Source organism: Thunnus albacares, chromosome 6 (genome assembly GCF_914725855.1).
Source record: "Thunnus albacares chromosome 6, fThuAlb1.1, whole genome shotgun sequence".
Classification (NCBI taxonomy): Eukaryota; Metazoa; Chordata; class Actinopteri; order Scombriformes; family Scombridae; genus Thunnus; species Thunnus albacares.
This window is the reverse complement of record NC_058111.1, coordinates 12522164-12547588: the sequence shown is the minus strand read 5'-3', so window position 1 is coordinate 12547588 and position 25425 is coordinate 12522164. Positions and strand designations below refer to the sequence as shown.

The 25425-nt window shown below is 39.9% G+C and overlaps 1 protein-coding gene across 1 annotated transcript in view; it reads right to left on the bottom strand.

Moving 5' to 3' along the window:
- Positions 1-25425, bottom strand: part of dph1 (diphthamide biosynthesis 1) — a 61412-nt gene that overhangs the window by 13126 nt on the left and 22861 nt on the right. Inside the window, exons 4-7 of the mRNA XM_044354195.1 lie at positions 10655-10776; positions 6314-6468; positions 3967-4088; positions 681-749 (exon numbers count right to left, since the gene is read on the bottom strand). Coding sequence (XP_044210130.1) covers positions 681-749; positions 3967-4088; positions 6314-6468; positions 10655-10776 — 468 coding nt within the window. The remainder of the gene's footprint in view (positions 1-680; positions 750-3966; positions 4089-6313; positions 6469-10654; positions 10777-25425) is intronic.

The window sequence follows — 25425 nt, the reverse complement described above, 5'->3', positions numbered from 1 at the left end:
GCATACAGCATGGATTTAATGTATACACAAACGTAACCAGACAAACCATATTACACACATTACCGTCTATTGTTCAGGTATTTATCTTGAGGACAGAAATGCAAGAAAAGATGAAAAAAATCCAATCATGAAAAGCCATCAAGTATGACAGGAGTTAGTGTATCTTAGGGAAAATGGAGGTATTTCTGAGCATCTAATCTCCTTTTCATCGGTACAAGGGCTTCACTTGAGATTAGAATCTTGTTTATGAGAGAGACCTGTGATCTGCGCGGCAGTGCATATGTCTATAACAACACAATTTCACTTTGCATACAAACACTTCATCAAAACAGAACTTTATCCTCACAAAACGTTATCATGACACCGCAATGAGGCGAGTGATCATAACTGCAAGGGATTCTTTAATTTGAATAGCATTGAGTAGCATTATAAAATATATTTTCTATGCTGAAAACATTCTTCTGAGTATTTCAATCATGTATTTAACATATGTACACACACACATATATATTGCTTTCTTTTCTCCTTAGTTTCCCAACTTTTACATACATTTTAACTTCTGTGAATAACATAAGAGCTTTAACACTGATTGACTACAATAAACATTTTATAGATGATTTCTGTACATAAATTACAGAGAGGAGAAAACATTTGATAACAGTTGGTTTCATTTACAATACCTGTAGGCAGGGATGTCTGGGTTTGCGATCATAATTGACTCCAGGTGAAATCTTCCATCTCCCAGATAACTAAAGAAAAACACCAATCAATTCACAGTTAGCGGTAAAGAGAAGAAATGAAGAAAAATAATTTGTGCAAAGGAAACTCCCTCTAGACGATCATACTCAATGTGAAACCACAATAAATAGCATTTCTATTATTCTCCTATTGACTCCGCCGGCTTTCTCTCTCGTTCTCTTTTTAAATCTCTCTGCAGCCTTTTAACATCAGATCAAAGTGTTACCAGGCAGAAGGCCTGAGGCTGGGGTGGAGGGTCTGCCCATCTCTGCTGTCTGGTACATGACCCCAACGATTGCAGCATGCTGTTTACAGAGAATGCAAGCCCTTCCAATTAACCCAGGGTCTGTTGCTGGGGATTCACCGGACCCCGAGCGGAGGCAGAGTTCACAAACCATAAGTACATGGAGGCATGTAGGTGCCTGAAAAGACAAGCTCAGGCAGAACTCTCTAACACAACCCCCTTTCTCAGGGTCGGGCTGAGAGAAGTCCTGCTGTTAGTGTGAGAGGGCTCAGGGCGGTACCCCTGTACCCCTTCATGCACAGTCTAAGTGGGCCTCCTGAGACAGGACATTCAATTAAACCCACTAATTGGTCAGTATTTAGAGCTGCTTGGAACAGGCTGTGGGTGGCTTGCCATATAGGCTACCTGGAGACGTGTCTAGCCAAGACTTCATTTGTAAGTGTGTGTGTTTGTGTAAAAGCACACACAAATGTCTCTCTGTGCGTGTGTGCATCACAAATAACATTGAAAGCAAAATTAATTCAAGCAGAGCCTCTGTTGCACTGCTTCTCTTTGCTTAGCAACATCCAAGGTCCTCATATAATTATGTTCCCAACAATAAGCCTGCTGCACTTCAGCCAAAGTTGTCCTCAGCTCTCTGTAGCTTTAAGAGGCTGGTGTGCTAGACTCACTCTCTATACGATCACAGTCCTTCCATCCACATTCCATTGTTCTTAGTAAAAGTGCTCTCGCTATAATGGTAAATGTTGTGCATCTTTGCGTTATGCAACGCTGTATCTTCACATTCACATCTTCATATTGTTCTCGTGAGCGAGAGTGAGAACAGAGGCGCCAGGCAGAAATGGTCGACTCATCATTTCTTATACAGTGGCTCTTTTCAATGCACTTTACAGCTTTAAAAAATATTTTTCTTCATTTGAGAAATGAGACAGAACAGGTCTTTTCTAAAGCTTTTCTAAAGACAAATCTGGCCTCAAAGACTAATACATCACTGCCCATTCTTCATAATGTTCAAGTAGTTCAAAGCTGAGGTAAAATGTAATTCAAATTTGTGCATATAACATTTTTTGGAGCAGTGAGTCATTACTAATTAATCTAAGATCACCCAATATTAAGTATGAATTTAAATGTATTACACTATTGCAGGTATGAAGATGAATAAAATCATGCATTTTTTAAGAAAAGCTTCTGTTCTGTGCTGTCTTTCTAAGAGATAAAGAACAAAAAATTGTATCAAAGCCTTTATGATAATTCGTAAAGAGAAGCTTGTTAATAAACTATATATTCGGAAATTAAAGTTTGGGTAAGGCTGTCAATTTTTGAGTCTCTGGAACAAAACAATGCATAATAAAAACATTTCCTCAATTTAGGTTTATGATTACAATTGTACACTCTGTGGAGGAATGAGCCTTGTCCTACACCAGTGACAGGGAGGATGGGAGGGATACGGCCCACTTCACGTGGGTTGAAGTCCTCACTACTTCTGCATGTTGTACAGGTGTATTGCATGTACGTGTGTGATGACAGAGAGAGTGAGAGACTGTGAGACAGTGGAAAATAGAGAACACACCCTAAACCTTCCACTTTTTTCACTCGTACAAGAATATAAACACACACACACACACACACTCCGCTTTTGTCTCCCATAGGGCTTGGCTTCTGCATACAGCAAAGGATGTCTGTTATGTGTCATTCTGTGTCCTGTTACTGTTTTGCTTGTGTGTGTGTGTGTCTGTTTTATGTCTTTGTGTTCTAGGTGCAGCTCACTGATGACTGACTGAGGGCACATGTGTGATGATGTGGGCTTGGTCTATATAGGTGGCTTCTTCCTCTGCCTACACTCTCTCTCAATTCCCTGACACAACAACCAGTTTTTCGTTTGTTCTCTTACTTTATCCTTTTTTTCTTTTTAATAAATGTATTCTTTTGCATCTAACCCGGTATCTTGTCCCTCCTTATGTTGCGGCTTTCGATTCGTTGGTCATAACACCGTCCTCGTGCAGCCATTTTAATCTAATGCACCGGGAGATTTTAATCACATGGACTAACGCTAGATCAGACATACTGGGTGATGCACCTAGGCGTAATTATACTCGGGGAATTACCTTATCTCACTGTGCACCACAAAGCATAGGATTCTCTCTACTGTAGAGCGGCGTGAGATGTATAGACACGCAAAGTGGCTGCGAAGGTGTAGGTTGTTGCCTGCACCTGTTATATCGCCAGAACACTCTCCTCCCTGCAGAGCAGGCAGGATAAGCATGCACAGAAATGTCTCACATGAACAGCTATGTTGTTGTAAAAACACTGAAGAGCCAACCTTTTAGGACACATGCTGCTGCCTACCGGATTCATCATTTTTTTCTGGTTTAGAGGAAATGAAGAGGAAAATAAGAACTTAAAACAGGCAATCACACAAAGATGAAGCAAATTTACCAACAAACAGTCACATGTTGCACAGTTTATCATTTGCCACCATGAACGTGCCCGCAGTAGGAGTCATACTTTGTGAAAACATTTTCTTAAAACATGGAAAATTGGTGAGCAGCTGGATGTGTTGTGGTTGGTTTGAAACAGTCAAAAGTGTCTGTGTCTGTCTGGCTTTATAAAATTCAATGCTTTGCACAGTGTGAATGTATTTTTAGTCGTGCCGTTCTGGATCAGCATCTGGCTGTTTCTGGCTGGATATATAATAGAATCCTGATCTGAAGCACACAGACATAGCTACTTGTCACAGCTAGCAATGTCTGATGTGACTGGTGTGATGTCATACTGATTATTCCTCATGTCACATTGGTGGCCATGGCAATGGCAAGGGGTAATTATGGTACCTAACAGGGGGTGTGGGTAGGTGGTGCAGTAACTGGATGAGTCAAGGCTGGATATCTTTGGCTATCTGGATATCTCTGCTAACTACCAGGAAGAAAGGACAGGACCGAGCCTGAAAGTGTGAGATGGAAGACAAGAGATGAGAGGTTTCTTACATTATAGCATTGACATTGCGGTCCAAGCGAGGGGAGGTACAGCCCAGAATTTCTCCCGGTGACAGAGGTCGACACTGTGGGACCAGCACGTCATACTCTGGCTTGAGGGCTGCGCTCACAGCCTGCAGCATGGCAGAAGGGAAAAGGAAGGATAGTTAGAAATTCACAGGTCGTGTCCAGCTCACTCTTAAACCCTTCCTTTGTTTTGACATGGCTCTCCAGAAAGAGAGATATGAAGGATAGTCTTTAAGTAACTTCACTACAGAACTGGATGTCATTCATGACTTGAACACATCATTAGAAGTTTAGAGTGAAATACAGAGACCATGTATTAAAACCAGGAAAAATAAGTTAAATTAACAGCAGATCATATCCAGCAAAGAGCCATACAGAGGAGAAGTAAGAGAAAGAATAGATAATCACGAGAAACAGCTGAAAAAAAACAGATCAAATATAATACAAAGAAAACAAAGTGGAGCTGTAAAATGCAGAAAAGTGAGAAAATTGTATACATTAAATATGTATACAAGAAATAACCAAGAACCACAAATACAATGATAATAAAAAAAATCCCTTAATGGGGGGACTAATGCAGTGCCTCCCCAAAACATGCCAGTCCAGAACAGGCCGATCATCCAAACAACTTCACATTCAACTCTGCACTTCCTTGGGTCCTCAGCAATACATCTGCCAAGTGTGAAGTTGAAGCATGTACACAGAGTTCAGGTATGTTATTGAGTTTTTGTAGCGAGTTCATGTCTGAATACATGAAACTAAGAGTATTATACTATGTAAAACATTATGATGTTGCTGATTCTGTATAGATACAAAAACAACACTTGTTTGGCTGCTGTATGTTGAAGCTATGCGTCTGTGCAGCCGCCATATCAGAGAGGTCAAGTTACGCTAGTGAACGAATGCAGTACCGGTATTTATGCTGGTATTTGCGGCCGCTAAATGTTCTCTTTTAATGATATCTTTAACGTTTCTCATCCAAACAACTTCACACTCAACACTGCATTTCCTTGGGTCCCCAGCAATACACCTGCCAAGTGTGAAGATAGATCAGATGAACGGTTGTTGAGAAAAGCGAAGAACAGACAGACAGAGACTTCTTCCTTTGTAGTTAGATAAGGCAACAACACGGGCAGAAGACACAGATGGGTGCAATTGAGGCAGAATATATGGAATATGTATGCAGAAGGAAAAAAATATGAAGGATTGAAAGAGAGCAATGATGCAAAGAATGAGAAAGGTCACACAAGATTACACTGAACATGTGGCCCTAAAGTGATTCTGAATGGGTCGTGCTAGAGGTATAACTCCCAATGCGGCCCCTCGTGGTTGAATGTATGGATTCATGAATCTGCGAAGAAATAAACTATCATGTGGTATATTATGCTATCAATAAATAATAACAAATATGTGAATAAAAACAATATGAACACAACATTCACAAGGGAAATAAATATTTTCTGACAAGAGTGCTTCAATATCTCAAGAAAAATAAACTCTTCCAAACACCTATATTCATTTAAGCAAAGGGAGAAGATGAGAGAGCAAACAATTACAGCAAAGGGGAAAAAAATGAGATAGCGTGTTAGGAGGTGGAAGGATAAATTGAACGATTAAAAGCTAATTTAAGTGGGTCTATAGGGAATAAGGGTGAACTACCGGCTTCTCTCGCCCATACTGTATGACCTCAACAAGCCTACACACCGTAACATGAGTGAGATGGAGGCACACATGCATACAGTACACAACTACAAACACAGATACATATGCGCACACATGCACACATGGATGCACTCAAACTCCCCAACATAAAATATGACCCACACGGGCAGAGTGTGGTTTAAAAATAGTGGTGGTTACATTAGTGAAGTCCTAGAGTGGTGTTGGTTCAACATAGCAAATGAAAGCTGTAGAAGGCATTATAGAATGGAGGGTGAAAAAAAGGGTGTTAAAGCACAATACTATAGCTGCTGCTTATATAAAGTGAAGAGAGCCGAGCACGACGCTGAACTGAGAGGCCTTCCGAGTTCATTCCACCTTTCAAATCCAAAATAACTTCTGCCGGATTTCTAAAAACCCACACTTGAACTAAGCTTAAGTGCGGAGTGTGAGTTTGTTCATAAAAGCGGCAGGAAACACAAAAAAGTATTCTGTACAAATGCAGAGAAGTATTTATGTTTATGTCTATACCGCACAGACACAAATACTTGGGCAGAATAGTAAATACTAGCACATGGGGGAAAAAAATTATTCAGGTAAAAATACACAGTCACTCCGCTTTAGCTCTATCTGACAAAACAAAAAAATCAGACAGATCCCAATGCTTCATCACCTGTAGTGCTGCCACGAACTGAATAGTGCTGACGAGTGCCAGAGATTGTCCAGGAGGAAAGTTGAACTTGACTGTGTCCAGGAAGTGTGCATTGTCCATCTGGATATCCACAAACACATACAGCATCTTAATACCTGCTGTGGAGTCTATGGGGACTGCAGAGAGACAAAGACAAAAGAAAGACAGATGAATAATTCACTGTGTTATGTCAGGTAAGCCTGCGGTATATACACTATTGATGCTGCCTCAAACATTAGCGCGCAGCACATGTTCAGCAATACAAGCTATATGGGTGCATGTACATATATATAGCTCGCACTCGGTACCCTTGTGATGTGACTGAAACTCATTTGGCGCGTGTCTCCGGCAAACGCAGGAATTGATGCAAAGACCTCAATTATTTAGGGAAGGAGAGGGACACATGCGATTACTATTAATACCATTAATTTCACAGACCATTTACTACGCATCCGGGCCTAGGAGAGGTACCTAGAGATGTGCTGAGCTAGATGCTGAACGAAGTAGGTCCAAGAAAAGAGGGGGAGAGGGCACGGATAAGAAAGAAGAATCATCATTTACGTTGATCATCATAATTATTCTTCCTCTTGTGTTACAATTAATTTGCAGATCAGGATTGAGGGGACTTTGTTGTTATGATTAAGCAAATCGCCCCATTAGGGTGTAGATTTTTTATGAGCGAGTGCAGCTCACTTGATGGCCTAGATTAAAGCAACATTGAGAGAGAGAGATGGGGGGAACAAAGCATGACAAAAGAGCAGAGGGGTGAATAGAGAAAGGGGGACCGGGAGAGTCCAAAGTGCAGTAAGATATACATCTTTACAAAGGACTGGAGGCAGATGGGATGGAAACCGGGAATGAGGCAGGAGAAATTCCTATGAAGGTGGGTTGGAAAACACTGGAATTCAATTTGAGGGTTAGGGTGGACGATTTAATAATGTACTGTATAAATTCCAAAAGATAGGGCATGGAAGAAAGGAGTGGAAAAAGTAATGGGATACTGTGTGAATGTGGATGTGTGTTCGAGGGCTGGGGGTGGGTTGTCAATTAACTGGCAGCAGAAGTGATGAATGGGCTCACATCTCAGCAGAGAGGGAAGGGAAGGAGATGGATCGGGATTGAAAGAGGTGGGCTTTGCTGCAGGCCACATGTTGAGTGGGAAACCAAGGAGTTAAATATATCATGAGGCTAAAAAGAATTGGAGCGGTTGAGTAAAATCCAGACTGAGACTTACAGCTGTCTGTTGCTTGTTTATAGCCACTCCCAAAACATAAAGGGCAAAGAAAAGTGACATCGATCCGTGTTCACATTAGCATGGTAGCCCGAGAGCACTTAGACGCTGCAATTAGAGAAACAGTCAATGAGATGGACAGGACTCACTTACTCCATCAGTGTTTTTATTCATCTATGTGTTATAACTATAAGGTCACCCGCCACAGCTGCTTATTAGTGCCCCTGTAAACAAATACGCAGAAATATCCATGGTGAGTGGGACTGAGAAAAGGTTTGAATTCATGGTATCCTGGCTTCTTTACAAATGGCTTGGTTAACAAATCAATACGTAGAAATAGCTTTCATTCTAAATTGTGCTTGCAGACAATTTAGTAAAAAATACAGTAGACTATTGCAACAAATGCTTGTTTTCATTATCAATTAATCTGCTGATAATTCTCTTGATTAACCGATTGATCTATGAAGAGTCAGAAAATAGTGGAAATGCCTGTTACAATTTCCCAAAGTCAAAGGTAACGTCTTCAGATGTCTGTTGTTTTGTCCGACCAACAGTCCAAAACCAGAGGATATTCAATTTACTATCATTTATGACAAAGAAAAGCATTATATCATCACATTTGAAAAGCTGGAACCAGTAATTTTTAAAAAAAAAATTTCTTAAAAAATAACTAGTTGCCAATTAATTTTCTGTTGATCAACTAATCATTGCAGCACTAAAGGAGTCATTTGGGCCTTTTAATATGTTGTCCTGAATTGATTCCTGTGTGATTTATGGCAGTAAAACCTCAACAGTCAATATTAGAAGTCATGAAAATTTTACTTCATTCTAATGTAACATTTGTAGTAAGGCTGAGCTGGCACTTGAGAGATGATAGAGGACAGTGGTAATGGAGGTGTTCAGTGAACAGAAACAAGATGTTACACCCCAAAACTATTGAACTTTTTTATATAGAAACTGGATCATACACACAAACTCTGCAGACTAAGTATTGAAGTAAGTGATAATGCAAACTGAGATGTTCTGATATAAGACATTTATAGTCATTGTTATTATTATTATTATTATCATTATTAATATATGATGAGAAAGCAATTAGCAGTGTTTTGTGACAGCACTACCTGTAAAGGAGTGTGACTGTATTTCATTAATGTCACGCTGTACACATTCTGATCTTTTTCATCTTCAAGAGTTTAAATCTGTAGAAATTCAATTTATCAAACAATAAAAATCCAGATTCAGATCCAGATTCATGTGACCGTAATATTAGATTATAAATTATTCTCACATCTGATGGGGGGTTTTACTGGATGGCCAATTCATTTCTTTTAGACAATTAAATATAATGACATCATCATTGAGCTGTAGTGCTATAGATCATTTGATGTGATAAACACCGCTTTGAGCCAGTGAAGCAGTGTCATGACATAATTTGTAATTATTTAATTCAGTGCAGCTGTAATTTTATTTGTATGTTCTGCATGAGAATTCCAGATATTATGTCTGTTACTGCTCTTTTAGCCAGTTTAGAGGGTTAGGGTTAAATCTGAATAGTATTAACAAATAATAATCTGGTCACAAATATCTAGAGATGGAACTGTCAACTGACCTGTTATTTAAACTCAAATTTCCTGGTCGACACTAGCTGAAACTAAAATTGGTGTGTTAGGTAACCTCTGCTCAAAAAAGCACTTCTCAAATGAGTTTTGTCCCCAAATTAATGAGAATCTGCTTGTGATGTGAAAGAAGGTCCACTAATACTTACAGCCACGGCAGCTGGCCTGGAATTATCTAAGCAAGGCTGCTCTGTCTGTGCCAACAGTTTTTTTCTGGTGCAGTTTTTTTTTGCTTTCATAAATACAACAACAACAATGCGAACAAACCGAATAAAGTGAAACTTCATTTTGGTTTCTCTAATTTGCTCAGCCTCTTGCCTTAGTCATTCTTTCTTTCTTTTTTGGCTTTTTTTGTTATCTTTTTCCAAAAATCCTGTTACAAAACCATTTAACCATCAATAATGTTAAATAAAAATTGGATCCCTCACATCAGCAAATATCATTATAACATTAAAACATGCAAAAACATGGTTTTATGATACTGTCTAGATGGAGGAGCTTTATGATGACAAAATACAAGATGACATCAGTATTCAAAAGGAGATTCAGGAGAGAGTATAAAAGGGAAATAAAGGAGAGCAGGAGAGATGGTTTCTCTAAGAGTCAGTCAGAGCAGTGTCTTTACTCTTCCACAGGTGTCTGACATCTTGGCAAACAGTGCAGAGGATGTCCTCATGATTGAATGATGAAGGTCAGGAACAAATACACACTGTCACCTGTACACGCGCATTCTTTGGGAATCTTTAGTTCAGCCAATTTCTTTGAAAATATCTTCCGTTAATTAATATCTGATCTAACTTCACGACCCACGAAGAAGTGATCTTTGGTGCCTTTATTGGGTTCTTCTGCGCTTAAATGGAAAATGTATAGAGATCCTATCTCTTTTGTAAACATACAAGCCTGCATTCACATATAATTCCATGTATATCATGTGCACACAAACCATACACGCAAAGACAAACAAGACACGAAAAGAGCATTTCAGTGTATTGAAATTCTGTTGGTCATTTCTGGTATTTGGAATAGGTGAGGTTGTTCTGGCAGGGATATATCAAAACTATCGATTTAGCATTTCCTCCCATGTTCAGCAAGAGACAAACAATGGGGGCGAGGGTGAAGGTCCTAAGGAACTGCTTGAGGTTTTCAAAGGACGGCTCTAATGCATGTTCCCCATTGATCTGCTGGGTAAATGTGATGTCCAGGCTCCAAAGGTCTGATATGCCTTCCATACTAGATCTGGGGCAGGGTGCACTAGTTGCATTTTCCGTTGATCAATAGCCGTGTCTGTTTGTCTGTCTGTCTGTGCTCTGCCTTCATTTTCATGCAGCCCACTCTTAAGTAGGTGGGAGTCCTTGATGCTTGCTCACTTCACGCTTCTGTGAGGCACCATCTGCATGCAGAGAGATGGAGAGACAGACAAACACACATGCACGTGCACATACACACACACACGCACACACTGGTAAAGAGACTCACTCAGACAACTGTGGCCATAGTGCACCATGAAATCAGCTCCAAGGGCTCGGGCGGTGAAGTCGTCCACACAGCAAGCCCCGTACGTCACGTCCCCCATCACAATGGTATCTGCCTCTGTGAACCTGGGATGCACGCACACACAGACACTAATCAGTGCAGTCACAGAACATATGCACCTCCTGTTGTTCGTTACCATAGCGATCAATACACATAGCATGCCAGGCACGGTGTGATTATGAGAGAGCTGAATAAGATCAATCCCCATTCACTTGCTCCAGATAGAGTACACTATATAGTATGTGACAGAAGTCAATGACTGACTCACAGCGTATCAGGGTGACACACTGCTGTTCTCTCTCCAATGGCTCGAGTGCAGCACAAGCTGACTGGTAGTTAAAGCCCTGCTAGACGAGGGATAATAGGTCATCAGTCAGCCTGACCCAAAGAGCAGGGGAAGAAGAGGAAGGCTAGGACTGGTACAAGTAAGCAGATTAGAGTTTGCAGGGGTCTTGGCCAGTCTATCTACAGCCTGGATTTACAGCACATCTGCCTGGGAAACAGAGGACACAGCCTCAGTGAGAGTTAGTATGTGCAGCATTACAATAAACTATTCAGACTAGATGCTTTATGCCACGAGCAGGTGGTGAGAGTGCAGTGCAGACCGTGTGGGCCTAAGTTCCACTTTGAGACTGTATTAGAAAAAAAAAAATCATGGCCATCTTGAGAGAAAAAAAACTACCAAATTACACAAGCATCTGTGGACCTCGATCTGTTAGAATGAATTGCTGATCTCGCTACAGAAAAACAAGCTTTCTTTTATCGCCCTTTATGGGCAAATAAAATTCTAAGTAAACCCATAAAGGCTAAGTAAAATGAATAAAGGCTGAGAGTAACAGGGTGGAAGTGCAAATGAACAGAAGCTCGGGGCCCTGTAGGAGAGGAAAGATGGGTAGACGAGGGGGTGGTTGTAAACGGAGGTTGTTGCCAGGTATTTGTGGCTGTATTCTGACAGATTTAGGCTAGACAGAAGGGGTAGAATAGAGATGAGACGGAGGGCTAAGGGAGAGGAGAAAAGTGATAAACAGACATGGCTGCACACAGAACAGCATCTGTAGCAAGTTACAGACTCTTAGTAATATGTCTCCTGCTGCCCAATCTTTCAAGCCACATCCACTCTGTTTATTCCAGGGTCTCCTCCTCACAAGAGGCTTCAGAGCGAAGTTTCTATTTAGCCTTTCCCCCCCTCATTTTCTCTGATGTAATCTTTGACTTGCACTCTCTCTGGGCTCCTCATCATCGTCTGCTAGTTTTCCCTGTCTCTCTTTCTCTCTCTCTCTCTTTCTCTCTCTCCATTTCCCTTTCCCCTCTCCTCTAATGGCTGCTCTCAAGTGAAGGGCAGCACAGGCCAGCTGAGCCCAGGAAAACATAGACAGAGCAACTCATCTGGTAAATAAATATTTGCCTTTGAAGATTTGAATCAATTACTCCCTCCCCTGTCAAGGTTTTTGGTTTTGTCTGTGTGTTTCTGTTTGTACTGTGTACACGTGCACATGAAGCTGACAGCAGGACGCTGATTATGGGTTACAAAAAATGATATAATCACACAGGTAGTTTGAGGTTTGTGGACTCCTGCACTAGTTTGCTCATTCACTGCGGACCATTGTTTTTTCATCACAGTCCGCTGACTTTGTTTTGGAGTTGCATAAACGTGCACCAACCTTTCAGCTAAAAATACACAGCCTGCCCACCAGAATATAGAGAGACTATTCCCTGCAATCCACGGCAGACCACGCAGAACAATCTACAATGCAAAACACAGCACTACAGAAGATTATTGTATCTAATCAGCCATCTATCTGCCAGAAATACCATTATCACACTATCTCCATTGGCAGTGCAGTGCATATCTAGTTATTTCCAGAGTGCCTATACTGAAATTGCATGGTAATAAATGCTAAGAATCCGATTAAGAGGCCCATATGAGACATGTGATGCTACTGGGACATGGGCAGAGTAATTACTGGGCCACATATAGTCCCATCCCACTGGGAGAGAGGAAGAGAGGGAGGTAAGAAGACAGAACGAAAGAACGTTAGAGAGGACGATCAAATGAAACGTGTATCAGCGTTAATCAAATCCTTCCCCTTACACACACCATCTAACGCAGAGCATACTGTATGATTGGTGGGTACATATAAAGCATAAATGTACAAATTCAATCCCTCCTCCATTTATTCCTCTTTCCATCTCCTCATCTATTCTTCCTTCCTTCCATTCCTCGTCTCTAACGTCAGCCGCTTTCCAGTTTCCCCTCTGTATATCAGCACTGGTTTTGCCTCATCTCAGTTCAGCCATTCCAACTGAAATGTCATTAAGATCTAATTAAGATGTCAGAGAAGCTTGTGAACTCCGTAACAGCCCTTGTTAATTAGCTCTTTAGCATACGGCTCAATATGTGTGAGAAATTGCTGACTGATTTGAATCTTTGTTATAAAATCCACCGCGCTGGTGTATGCCACAAACACAAGTCTGGGACCAGACTGGAATATATATATATATATGCACACACAAGCGCCAGCATGAGGGCAGACACACGACTGTGGATTTAGTGCAAGCTGATTGTATTACTGTTTATCAACAGGTTAAGTAGCTGATATGTTGTATATAAATAGCATTCCACTCAGCTCCATTATTGTCCTATAGCGTGGTAGGATAGGCATGAAAGCAGATTAATCTTTTTGCTCCTGTCTTCTAGATATGATATCCTTCTCTGACTTTGACTGAAATTTCTTCTGATGCCGGCATAAAACAGGAACTTGTTGGCGCCAGAGCCTCACAGCTCGAAGATGTTGCAGCAGACAAAGAGAATGGGAAAACTTCTCCTGTCTCCAAACCATCCCATTAGCACTGCCATTCTGTCACAGTGGCACTTATCTGTTGATGAAACTAACTACACTGAGTAAAACAGGCTTCCGCCATCTTTGGGTTTCTGTCTGTTTGGATAACTGTTGATTGAAGGTTCGCTGTGTTTTTCACTCTGACACTCAACTGTGCTTTTGGGCAATCAGCTAGACAAACCATTGGAGTTTAAAAAGGACTCTTTGTTTGACATCTATATTATCAACATGGCATGGAAAACTACAGCTATGGAATAAGGCAATTATGCATTTTACTGCACTTACATTTTTTCAGTTGTGTGTGAGTGTCTGTGGGGACATTCCTGTGAATAATAGATTTTTTTTTGTTCAGGGAAAGTGGACTGACTAGACTTCAACAGCAATGCAAACACGTATTACCTGGAAGGTATCAATATCAAACAATGGTTGTAATTTAGAGATTCCCCAAGTAATAAAAATCATGAATAAATGAATGAATTTACTGATGATGTGTTAGTCTACCAACTAAAGTTGCCTCTGCAACACACTGTTGCTGCAAGAAGTAAGATGATCGTCCTCATATACACAAGCCATCCTCTTCAATGTCTGGATTATCTTCTAAATAAGATTGTCATTGCACTCCATGCTAATTTGTTTGAATAGTTAATCAGTCTACCTGTTTGGCTATACTGTATCTACAAAACTCTTCTCAAACTTCACCCCTAAGATTAAATACTGTGTGAATACACAGACTACAAAAGCCATATTCAAAACATTGTGACACAACAATCAAATCAGTATTAAAGTACTAAGTCAAAAATATTGCGATTGTGATGTCATGTTTAGTCTTAGGTTCATGTATGCTTATATTTTCATTTTTCTCTATATTTTCGTTAACTGCCTTGCTCAATGGCACTGCAATAATGATTGTTGGGAGAGGATGAATGTTACTGCTTGATTTCCCGACCACCATATTTTCCTGCTAGTTTGCTAATGTAAAGGAAGCAGCTGTAAAAAATCTCTTATGACTCTGATGATGCTTCACTGTACTCATGTGCAGAATGTAATCAAGCCTATTTAAGAATAAAATGCTTTCAATGAGCTGCATTAGTACTGCTTCTCCTGTTTTTATGCATTTATGAGGCAAGTGTATAGATGGTCAACAAGCCTGAGACAGACCAAAATAAACCTATTCATAAAACCTGGTAACAATTGAACTTTTCACACTCATCTGCTATCATCAGGTAGGCTAATCCAATTTGCAAATTTGCATGCTTCCTTATTTCCCTACTGATGTGATTTAATTTGTTCAGCAGTAACTTTGCTAACCAAGTGCAAAATAGGTGAGAAAATGATCATGATCCTTTTCAAAGCTTTCAGGTTTTTAAAGCTTTGCATCCTTTGGTGTCAACCGTAGCCATCACAGCACTTTTATGTCTTTTTAAATGGTATTTTTCATGGTTTCTAACAAGCGTTGGCATCTAATTGAGTCATTAAATAATATAAAGCTGTGACAGGGAATACCAGCATAGGAAAAACACATTATTTGTCTGTTGAAATGATACAACTGCATAGCTGAACTTAGATCCTCTCACATCAACCACATGTTATTCTGGTAGTTTTGCACTGTTTTCTCACAAAAGAGAGGTCTGGGTTTGATCCTCAGCCAAAGCCCTTTCTATATTAGGTTTACATGTTGTCTCAGTGGGTGTGTGGGTTTCCTCCAGGGACTCTGAGTTTTCTCTCATACTCCAAACACATGCAAATGGTTTTGTGACTCTAAATTGCCTTGTACGATTGTGAATGTGTTGACCCTGATGAATTGGAAATCTATCCTGGCGGTTTCACTGCCTTTCACTCAGTGCATGCTGGGATGGACTCCTGCCTGCCTCAGCTTTCTCTGGAATGTACAATACATAGTGCTACCATGTGTTGCTTCACATATCAGGCCAGCCTTTTTCATTATCCCAGTTCTGTTATCTACACTAAGACTTAATAACATAAATCTCACTTTATATAGGATTCAATTCTTGATACCTATATGAGAATATCCTGCAAAATACATCTGGATTTTCACATTATAGCTCATCAACAGCTGGTAGTAGGCAACAGGTGACTTTCACATGCAGATATTAGTATTTACAATATATCATCAGTGGAAGTAATTACAGTGAGGTGTCTGCTGATGAAGGTGGCAAACAGGCATATGTTAGATAATTTGCTAACACTAGCTGTACATAAAACACAGGTGCACATTACATCAAACAGTATGGTCTGAGCTTTCACAGGTTTCTTGAACAACAGTAAGTAGCAGTCTTTCATTCCAGGTTAATATTATTTCCAACATTATCCAGCACTCATCTGGCTTGCAATTACAGCATCTTACAATTCAATCTTTCATACATCTTTTGGTATTTATACCCTATATTGCAAAAAGTTCTTTGTAATTAATTAGAAGCCAATACCAATCAGTGCCTAATTTATCAGAGTATATGTTGTTGCGTTTTTTTATGTGTCACCCTAACCCAAACTAGTAAATATGTCTTTTTATTTTCATTATCTCCATCAGCTGTAAGCCTGGAGGGGATCATGCATTACGTCGTGTGTGTGCATGTGTCCATTTGTGTATCTCACATACTACGGGACCCATCAGCCTAATATTTTTGTGCACATTTCCAGCTGTATGCTCAAGGACATCTTTCGGTTGTAGTGATTCACAATTTTTGAAAAAAATATTTTATAATACTATTGACTGCTCTGTTTTAAACCGCCATTGACTGCTGACTTCTCACTCCTCTCGACTGGTAGGGGCTGAAAGTGATCAACAACTGCCTCAGTTTGGAATCTTGTTTCCGATAGGGACAACCATTCCAATAAATATCGATAATATTACTTATGCACCTATCGTAAAGCTTGGACTTTCATCACTTCAGCAGTCCTCGCCATTTTACGGTATGTGTTACAACATAGAAAAAGGCATTTCTGGCAATTGGCTAGGCTAAAAACAAGGCTTACCTTGTCTGTTGCAGGCCACATTTTGGCTCATTTTTCCTTTTTCAGGTTCTGACGATAGCCTGCCAGAACTTCCTGTAATTGGTCTGAAAGTCCTAAACATCCAAAAAATGTTTTCACACTAGAAACAAACCGAACCATGGTTCAGTTTGATCTGGACCGAGACCATCTCTTTTCGTTGGACCAAGGTTTGGCTGTTTGGTCCGGGGGAAGTTTCACACCTGTAATTTTGGTTTGGATCAAACTGAAAAGTCCGAAAGTCTAGACCAAACAAGGTAGGAGTGAAAGGGCCCTTAGAGCAGGATATGGGATTTTTTTTAAATATGTCACTATGCATCATAATGTGAACATTCTTTTACCACTGACATTGAGTCCAATTTATTTCCTTATACTTTAAACTTTATTCACTGTTTATACATAGCAGGACCTTAGACAGCTTCATGTGTTATGTTAGGGAGACCTCAGTGAGCATCGCAGCTCATTTTTGGTGTAAGCTGATTGCTACAGCAGGGCAGGAAAATGTGAACTCTTGAGATGGGGAGAATCTGATGTGCCAAACTTATGTGGGCAGAGTTAGATTATTACTTTAGCTGCTCCTCCTGCGCTTATTAATGATATCATGAGCAAAGTCAGAAGTTTCCAAAAGATCTACAGAGCTACTCTGAACCAGTTGGCTGAACTTCAGAGAATTTTGATCCTCTCTGCCAATGCTGGGAACCCATAATAAAACCGATATCTTAATTATATGTTTTTAACTATGGCATTACTAAAGATCCGGGCAAATCCTTATGCTAAGCATCCATGAGGATTCTTACTGCCATGTTCATTTATGTTAGGAAAAAAAATGTTTAGCTGTAAGACGTAACACAGTGGGACAGCTGGGGTTACTCAAGCTACCTTTTAGTGTGTTTGTGTGTACAAATTTGTGTAAATGAATGGGGCAGAAAGAAAATAAGGGAGTGCAGTGATTAACAAGGGAAGTAGCTGTTTTTGTGTTTCTTGTGTTTTTAGTTCTTGAGGATTTCATATATTGTCTATGCATTTGTGCATTCATTGTTTCAAATTGATACTGTCTGGTTTGATGTACATTGACTAACCCTGGTAAATATACAGACAGGAAGGATTAAACTAGACTAGACCAGAGGCACTGTTCTTATTCCAAAGGAACAAGGACAGTCTTACTGTCTCCTGTCAGTCTAAGAAGAAGGCTGCAGTACACTCTACAATAGGTTGTTTGTCTATATGACTGTGCTGCCAGTGAAACTTTTACATTTGAAGTCTAATAATAGCAGAGGTAGCAGACTGGTCTCATAGGAAACAAAGTGACAAGCGGGTCAGCAAGGTGGCTACAGGTGCAGCAGCGCTGCTCTTGCACAGTTGCCACTGATACACTGTGGGCAGACAGCTCAAATGAGCATATGTGGTGCGATTGCATACCAAGTTAAACCATGCACACACACAGACACACAAACACATACACAAGGACACAAGATCACCATTCCCTGTACACAATATATGTCTGTGGAATATTTCCTACATCTAGTGAAGGCTCATCTTTTATTCCATTACATTTCAGACATCAGCCCCTATCAGCCCATCATGTGTCTGTGAGTGGGCTTTGTCACAGGGCAGAACAGATTTGTCCAGGAAGAGAGGATTCTCCCATAGTAGCAGGGTAGCTCAGTTGAGATGAACCATTGTTATTACCGTACTTAAATGAGTTTAGTTTAGGTAGATGAGAGGAAAAAAAAAAATCAGAAAGAGAAGAGCACAATTTAAGTTTGGTGAACGAGCAAATGTAAGGATTGGGAGATGATACAGAGGGGAAAACAGACAGAACAGGAGAGCTTCAGGTGTGTTTCTTACATAAATAAGACTAGAAGAGAAAAAGAAGGAAAGGGGCAGACAGAGAGGGAGAAAGGGAGAGAGGGGTGAGGATGACAACGAGGAGAGGACAGCCTACGTGAGACAGATGAGCTGTTTGCTGCTGGGTTTGTAATATTAGCAAATCTGATATCTATAATCTGCTTTCCGCGCACATAACATAGAAAATATCCTGACAAAGTACCCCCCCTCCAAAAATAAATTTGGCAAGGGGCACTGGGCAGGAGGATTAAATGATCTCCACTCCTTCTCATGTTGTATATATATCTTCCACTCGGTGTATCTCCCTGACTATTTCACATCACTTCGTTGTCATATTGACACAGGAATCCTGGGCTGCCCGTCTTCCACTGTGAACATTTGGAGACAAAAACCCCTGTAAAATATGACAGTCTAACTGCAGTCACTGAACATCTGCCAAGAATGAGTAAACAGAGAGACGTGAGGCAGCGAGTACGGGATGATGCTTAGACAGATGTTTTCAGTAATACCATTAGATAATCCTTTAACTCCCCAAAAAACAAGATCATTACTGCTATTTCTGTGAGTGTATCTCATCTATTTGTCATGGCATTTATTCAAAAGCCCATTATAGAAAAGCCTACAGCTTTATCAAGATAGAGCCCCAAACTGCACAGCATAGCAGAGGATGCGTAAAAGAGCCGCAATCCAATTTACTAAACAAAACAAAATGGTGATATGGCAACAGTTATTACAAGTGACTGATATTGTGCTGATATTGCACTTGGAGGTGAAAACTAAGGGCTAGGCCCACAACCAGGAACAGATCTAATCTCTACGGATCTCAAAAAATAATAATAATACAGAACTAAATCTACTTTGGCACAGTGGTTATCAGATCTGTAAGGGTGTAAAGACAGGCATCACGATAAGGGACCAAAGGGGACGGATCATGGGGGTAATAAGAGCTTTTGTGCCACAATAAAGACCAGAACACTTAAGTTTCCTTGAAGCTGCTGCTGCTGCTGGGGTAAACCATGTATTCACTATTTATTCACTTCTTGTTCAGCCTTAGATAAATTAATTATACCATAAGGGGTCATGGAAAGCTCACGTGAATTCTAGTTCAAGTTTAACTTTATTTTCATGTTTATTAAAAATACAATGAAATACTTGTGCCCTGGCTCTCTGCCTCAACACCAAGGACACACCATCCCGAAAACAACAACAAAAAAATACTATAGACCTACATAGACTATGCACACAGTGCATTCATACGTGTTCATTGTAAACACAATATACAGTACACAATAACATTGCAACAACAATGTGAGGTGCACATGGGTGTCTCAGTTGTTTAGCAACCTGACTGCCTGTGGAAAGAAGCCGTTAATACTATTCTTAGGGACTACATTAAGCTAGCTAATGAAAACTAGGTCTTATGTAGCATACTATGTCTCTACATCATCAGATATTCATGACTAAATAAGCAACAATCTGAGTGTGATTTAGGACAAAAAACATCCTTAGTTATTATTTTTTAGAGTAGCTGTGATTAATCTTTTTTATAATGAATCATGTGTAAAGTAAAAGGGGACACTCATACTGATGAACCCACAGAGAATTATCCCCTGACTCAGCAGTACCCGGAGGTGTTTTGAATCTCTTAGCTCATTGTTTTGGTTTTTACGGCTCATAACGTTACTGTTTTGGTTCACTCTCATGGCTCTCATTATGTTGTTTTTGGCCACAGCAGCATGGCTTTATGGATGGCAATGTCAGTCTGTTAGTTGGTCCATCAATTTGGTCCAGATGGAAAGACAATCTCAACAACTACTGGATGGATTGTCATGAAATTTTGTACAGACATTCAGGGTGGCCAGAAGATTAATCTTACGTTGTCTGTCTTCATCAAGACAGCGCGAGTGCGGTTGATCAGATTTGACTGACACTGCTGGCAACATTAGGGGAAAATCCCACAATTGTCATCAGATTTTGCATCAAATGTTGCAGAACTCTGGTTTTAGGAAGCATGTGAGGTCAACCTTTTCCAACTAGGCTTCATCGATCTCAAACTAGTGAGAAAAGCAAAGACAAAAAAAAACATTACATAAATCTCATGTGAAATTACATCAACTCTTTGGCAGAAACTCTAACTTTGGCATGAATTGTACATTGGACCTCATCACTAATAGCATGACGCTGACTGAGAAAATTGGTGTTGAGAGCCTTTAAATTTTTCCAGGTACGATTAAAAAAAAAAAGAGCCAGAAGTAAAAATTTACATGCTGCCTGCACATTCCGGTTTGGACAACAATATTAATCAAACACAGTACTTTGCCGCCTTTCTAGCCACAATCCTCGACATAAAAGTCAACTCTGAAAAATAACGATAATAAAAATCTTTTCTTGTAGCGATTGATGAGGTCACATCTATCTAATCCGTCTTTCATTCACCCCTAAGGCTTCTCTCCATCATCTGTCATTTGGCGCCCTCCAGTCATTTCACAGTCCCTCTCCTCTCTCTTTATTTTCTCAAGCTTTTTGACTCCTTTTCTCTCGTCTTATGCTCCTTGTCATAATTTCTCTGAGCTGCTGTCTATCATTACATTTATCACTTAATTTTTGGGAACGCCCACTCATTAGGATTTCTCTCAATGCTTGATGAATCTAGGTGAGTCCCCTTGATTGAGTTGTCCTTTATTTATCCTCTAACGAAAAAGGACATCTCTGTGCTGCTGTTCTCTCTCCGTTTCTCTTAACAGGAGTATACAGCATCTACGTATAGCTACAGTAATCCACTGTAGAAAATGATTAACAAAATGAGAAAATAAGATAATTATGACTTAAAAGACATGTTCGTATTTTCAAAATAGGATTAGAAAAGTGTTGACCTATCTCTAGTCATAGGCTGAGCTGTGTTCACAATCCACAATGTTGTTTCACAAAAGACAGTGAAACACAAATTGCAGTTCTCGATCCTATAAAACAGAAACACAAAAACACAAATTACCCTTTCATATGTTTTTTTTTTTGTTGTTTTTGTTCTTTCCAATTTGCGTATTGTGGAACCCCAATTTGTGTCCTTCAACTGCCACAGCAATGTCAGTGGAATTACTGTGAAAGGACATTTTAAAAGCATATGTAATATTCATCCAATACGTTCTTTCCTTGCATAATATTACACGGCTTTCTGTGAGTGCAATTACATGGACATGTGCCTGGGACTGTGCCATCCAAAATCAGAGTGATTATGGCAGGTTGAGTGGTGGTGTTGGAGAAAGAACAGAGGGGAAAAGGGGGGCTGTAACCTTCAGTATTAAGCATTGCTTATCTCTTCTACACACTGCTGAGAAGAGGGAAAATGTGTTTGTATCAGTGCTTCATAAATAAGAAGTATCCAGCCTGAGATAACACCGGTGGTCTCTTCAGCAGTGGAATGAGCAACTACTGCTTCACCCATGTGTTCTCATTACCATCCACATTTTTCCTTTAGAAGTCAAAGGCCAGGCATTAAGATGATTAATGCAGATAAACACACAAAACCTCCATCTGGCTTTCCAAGTCTTGTCCAAGTTGCAGCCAAAGTGACAGTTTTTTTCTTACTGTATCTCTAAAGGGAATCAATTGTACTTTCACGTAAGCTCAGGCAATTTCCAAGGTGCTATCTGTCAAGATATCATATTACACAGTGTCAGCAGCTATCAGGATTTCCAGTCTGCCTGGATATGATGTCCCCCTAGATGAGATGTGATTAAGATTAGCAAAGACAGAACCGATAGGTACCTTGGTGGTCCTCCAGGCCTTTGTCTGTGACATGCTGTGGGACAAAGGTGTGGCTGATTCACTTTACACTCTCCTGTATCACTACCTGACACTACAATCTAATTCACCTGAGAAAGCACTAGTGTATCGTCATTGCCAGGGGGTCACCAGTAACTACTCTGACAAAACTACCTGGGGTAGTTATGATTGTAGCCTGACTGATACAGGATTTTTGAGGCTGACAGAGAGATTCATATTTAAGATTTTATAAAACACAACCAACCTAACCCATAACATAAAATAGCATTTTTGATAAGGTTCCCTTAAATTTGTTTTTTTAATACTTCCGACCAAGAAGCATACTGAACAGGATGTTTTACAGCTGAAAAATAAACTTGTCAGTATTCTCTGGTGGTCAAACTATAGAATTGTGACACTGTTTCAAAACATATCTTTGGCATTTATGTGATTCAATTTCCTGTCACTTCTCGGCCGACATATACACTGATACAGATAGATCTCTAATGAGCCAATATGGGCCTGGCCAATTTATCGGTCGTGCTCTAGTTAGGATGACAGTCTTGAGTTTCATTCTTGAATATTTGCCTTCTCTTTTCCTGCTCCTGACTTATATATCACATTTAAAAGGAGGAGGATGAGCGGAGGATCAAATATGTAAGTCAGAGGGAAATATATCTCGACAAAGTGCTCAACTCCAAATACAAATTTGGCAAGTGGAGCTGGGCAGGTATTAAATGTTTCTCGTTCTCTCTCAATTTAACTTACATTTCATGTCTCCGTTTCCATCTGTATAAACGGTACGAGACGACACATAGAAACAGGAAACATGACTGACAGTGACAAGTCTTTACAGGGTTGGAGGGTGGTCGCTGATGAGATGTTGAATTCAACATAAGCTTCAGGTAGGCAGTAAGCGTGCGCCTGGTAGAGCTAATTAGACAGCCCATGGCTGTATGGTTGAGCTGGAAGCCCATATATGAGGATCTCATATAGCCGAATTAAGAGACAGCACAGACACATAACCCTGCAGCAAAGTGCTCATATGCACGAAACACTCACATAGGCTTATACATACATGCTGGCTCATAGATATTCAGTCACACTCAGATCTGTTGCTACAGCTCAGCTGTGCTGTGGGCGCTGTGAAGACTGTGACGATGTAAGGGCAAGGAGGCGTTGCAGGTTCCTACAAGGCTTCTTCCTAATGGTAGAGTTGACATTTACCCTGGGAAGCTGTGGCTGCTGCTCCCACAGAAATGATTCAACCTGCCGTGAAGAATATAGAGAAATCTATTCTGATGGATGAGACGACTGCGGTGCCGGTGACGGACCCGGAGATGTCTGGGGGCCATGTGTGCATTCTGTACCTTAATTTACCAACACACTGCATCTGACATGCCTGTTACTTGAGTCACCCAGGGTCTATGTTGACAGTTATCTAGAATAGTACATGATGGAGCGAGACAGAAAACAGGTACAGCAGGTCAATGGGATCGTTAAGTGAGCATCTTCCATCACAGGTTTTGTTGAATCATACATATGAGCACACGACTCCTCCAGAAGGCTCGACAATGAGCATTTCAGAACCAACTGCCTCCACACCAGCTCTCGTCACCGATAAGACCTGACTGAATCCTGCTCTTGTTCTGACAGTCATGTTATTGCTGGTCACACGTTTTTTCCAGACATTCATCCTTTTTTTTTTTTTTTTTACCTTTATCCTTTTTTTTTTTAGTTTTTCAAAAGGTCCACAGAGTGTTAAAAACCTGCATCACAGAAAGTCTGCCAGTCCTGATAAACTGCAAAAACCTTGATAAAGCTTGTTAAAACACTGTAGTCATAAACAAAGTCTTGCACATTTGAAAATCTACCTTTATGATCTCTTTTAAGAAATAAAACAAGTAATTATTGACATAACCTGAAAATGTCCTTGCTAAGCTAATTTAAAACCACCAAGGATTTGACTGAAGAAAGGCATTTAAGAAGGTTTATCGTCTAATCATCGTTCAAGGCAGTTGACAAAGACTATGCAAATATAAATGAAAGACATTTAAGCATACAACAACAACTAAACAGAATGTAGACTGGAGCTGGTGTCTGGTTTCAGACATTGTAATGGATGGCTACCATTTGTTTAGACTTGTCAAGCTAAGACTAAAGCTGGAGTGTTCTTTCACAAAGAAGTTTTTTTTTTTAGCCTAAGGAAGTGTTTTTGCCACAATTTACTATTATGGTGATTTGGTGTGACTCCATCAGCTCAGTGTCTTTGGATGTTAGACACCATTTATTATGGTGTTTTCAGACTGCTACAAATAGCAAATCCCTGACTCATCCCTGTATATTGAATGCTGTGGCTGAATGGCCATCCCTGTCAATGGCTATCTCTGTCAATACAGCTTAGTCACTGGTGTATCTTTACATATATATAAGGCCATTTTTAGGAAAGCTTCCTTCCTACTCTTGCTTCTATATTAATCAGAAATGTGGGCCTCATTATACTTTAGTTTGAAGACCTATGATATTTCTTGTCTGTTATTTTGCAGAAAGACTTGAAATTAAAAGGAATTGGTAACTGGTGAAAGGGTTTAGGGTAACATAAAAATATTCTGGTGACTGTCAATGCTTTCAGTAAGATATTACTCATACTTTTTAATGGACCAATCTCTACTTGTCTGTGACCTGCTAGCCTCCTCTCATTCCTACTTCACTACTTTTTAGTACATGATGTTTTATTATATTCATTATATTGAATGCTTTTTTGAGGTTCTGACCTGTCTATGACACTCAGCGCCACTATCATCTTGACGAGGTCTCAATTGACATTCTAAACATAAAAGCTATATAAAATAAATACAAAAACACCATGAAGTGACACCTATGACACTCTAAATGTATCATCCAGTCATTTTAGATATCACCCTAATCTTTAATGTTATACTAGTGCAACACTTGAGCTGTCTGATCTGAAGTAACCGACCAAACAGCCCTTAATCACATTGGTTATCGATCTAAAAGTAGTTAAAATATATATAAAAAAAAAAATTATGTTTGTTGTTGCCTTTATTTGGTTTTAATCCTTAATAATTGTCACTATGGTTGTGCAGTCATTCTGTATTTTTTCAAATCATCAAATGAATTCAATAATCACCACAGATGTGTCAATTATGGTAATTTAGTACTTTGGTGTAAAGGCTCTATTCCCTGAGAAACACCACCAGTAACAGTAGAAATAGAGTGAATGTAGCCACATTT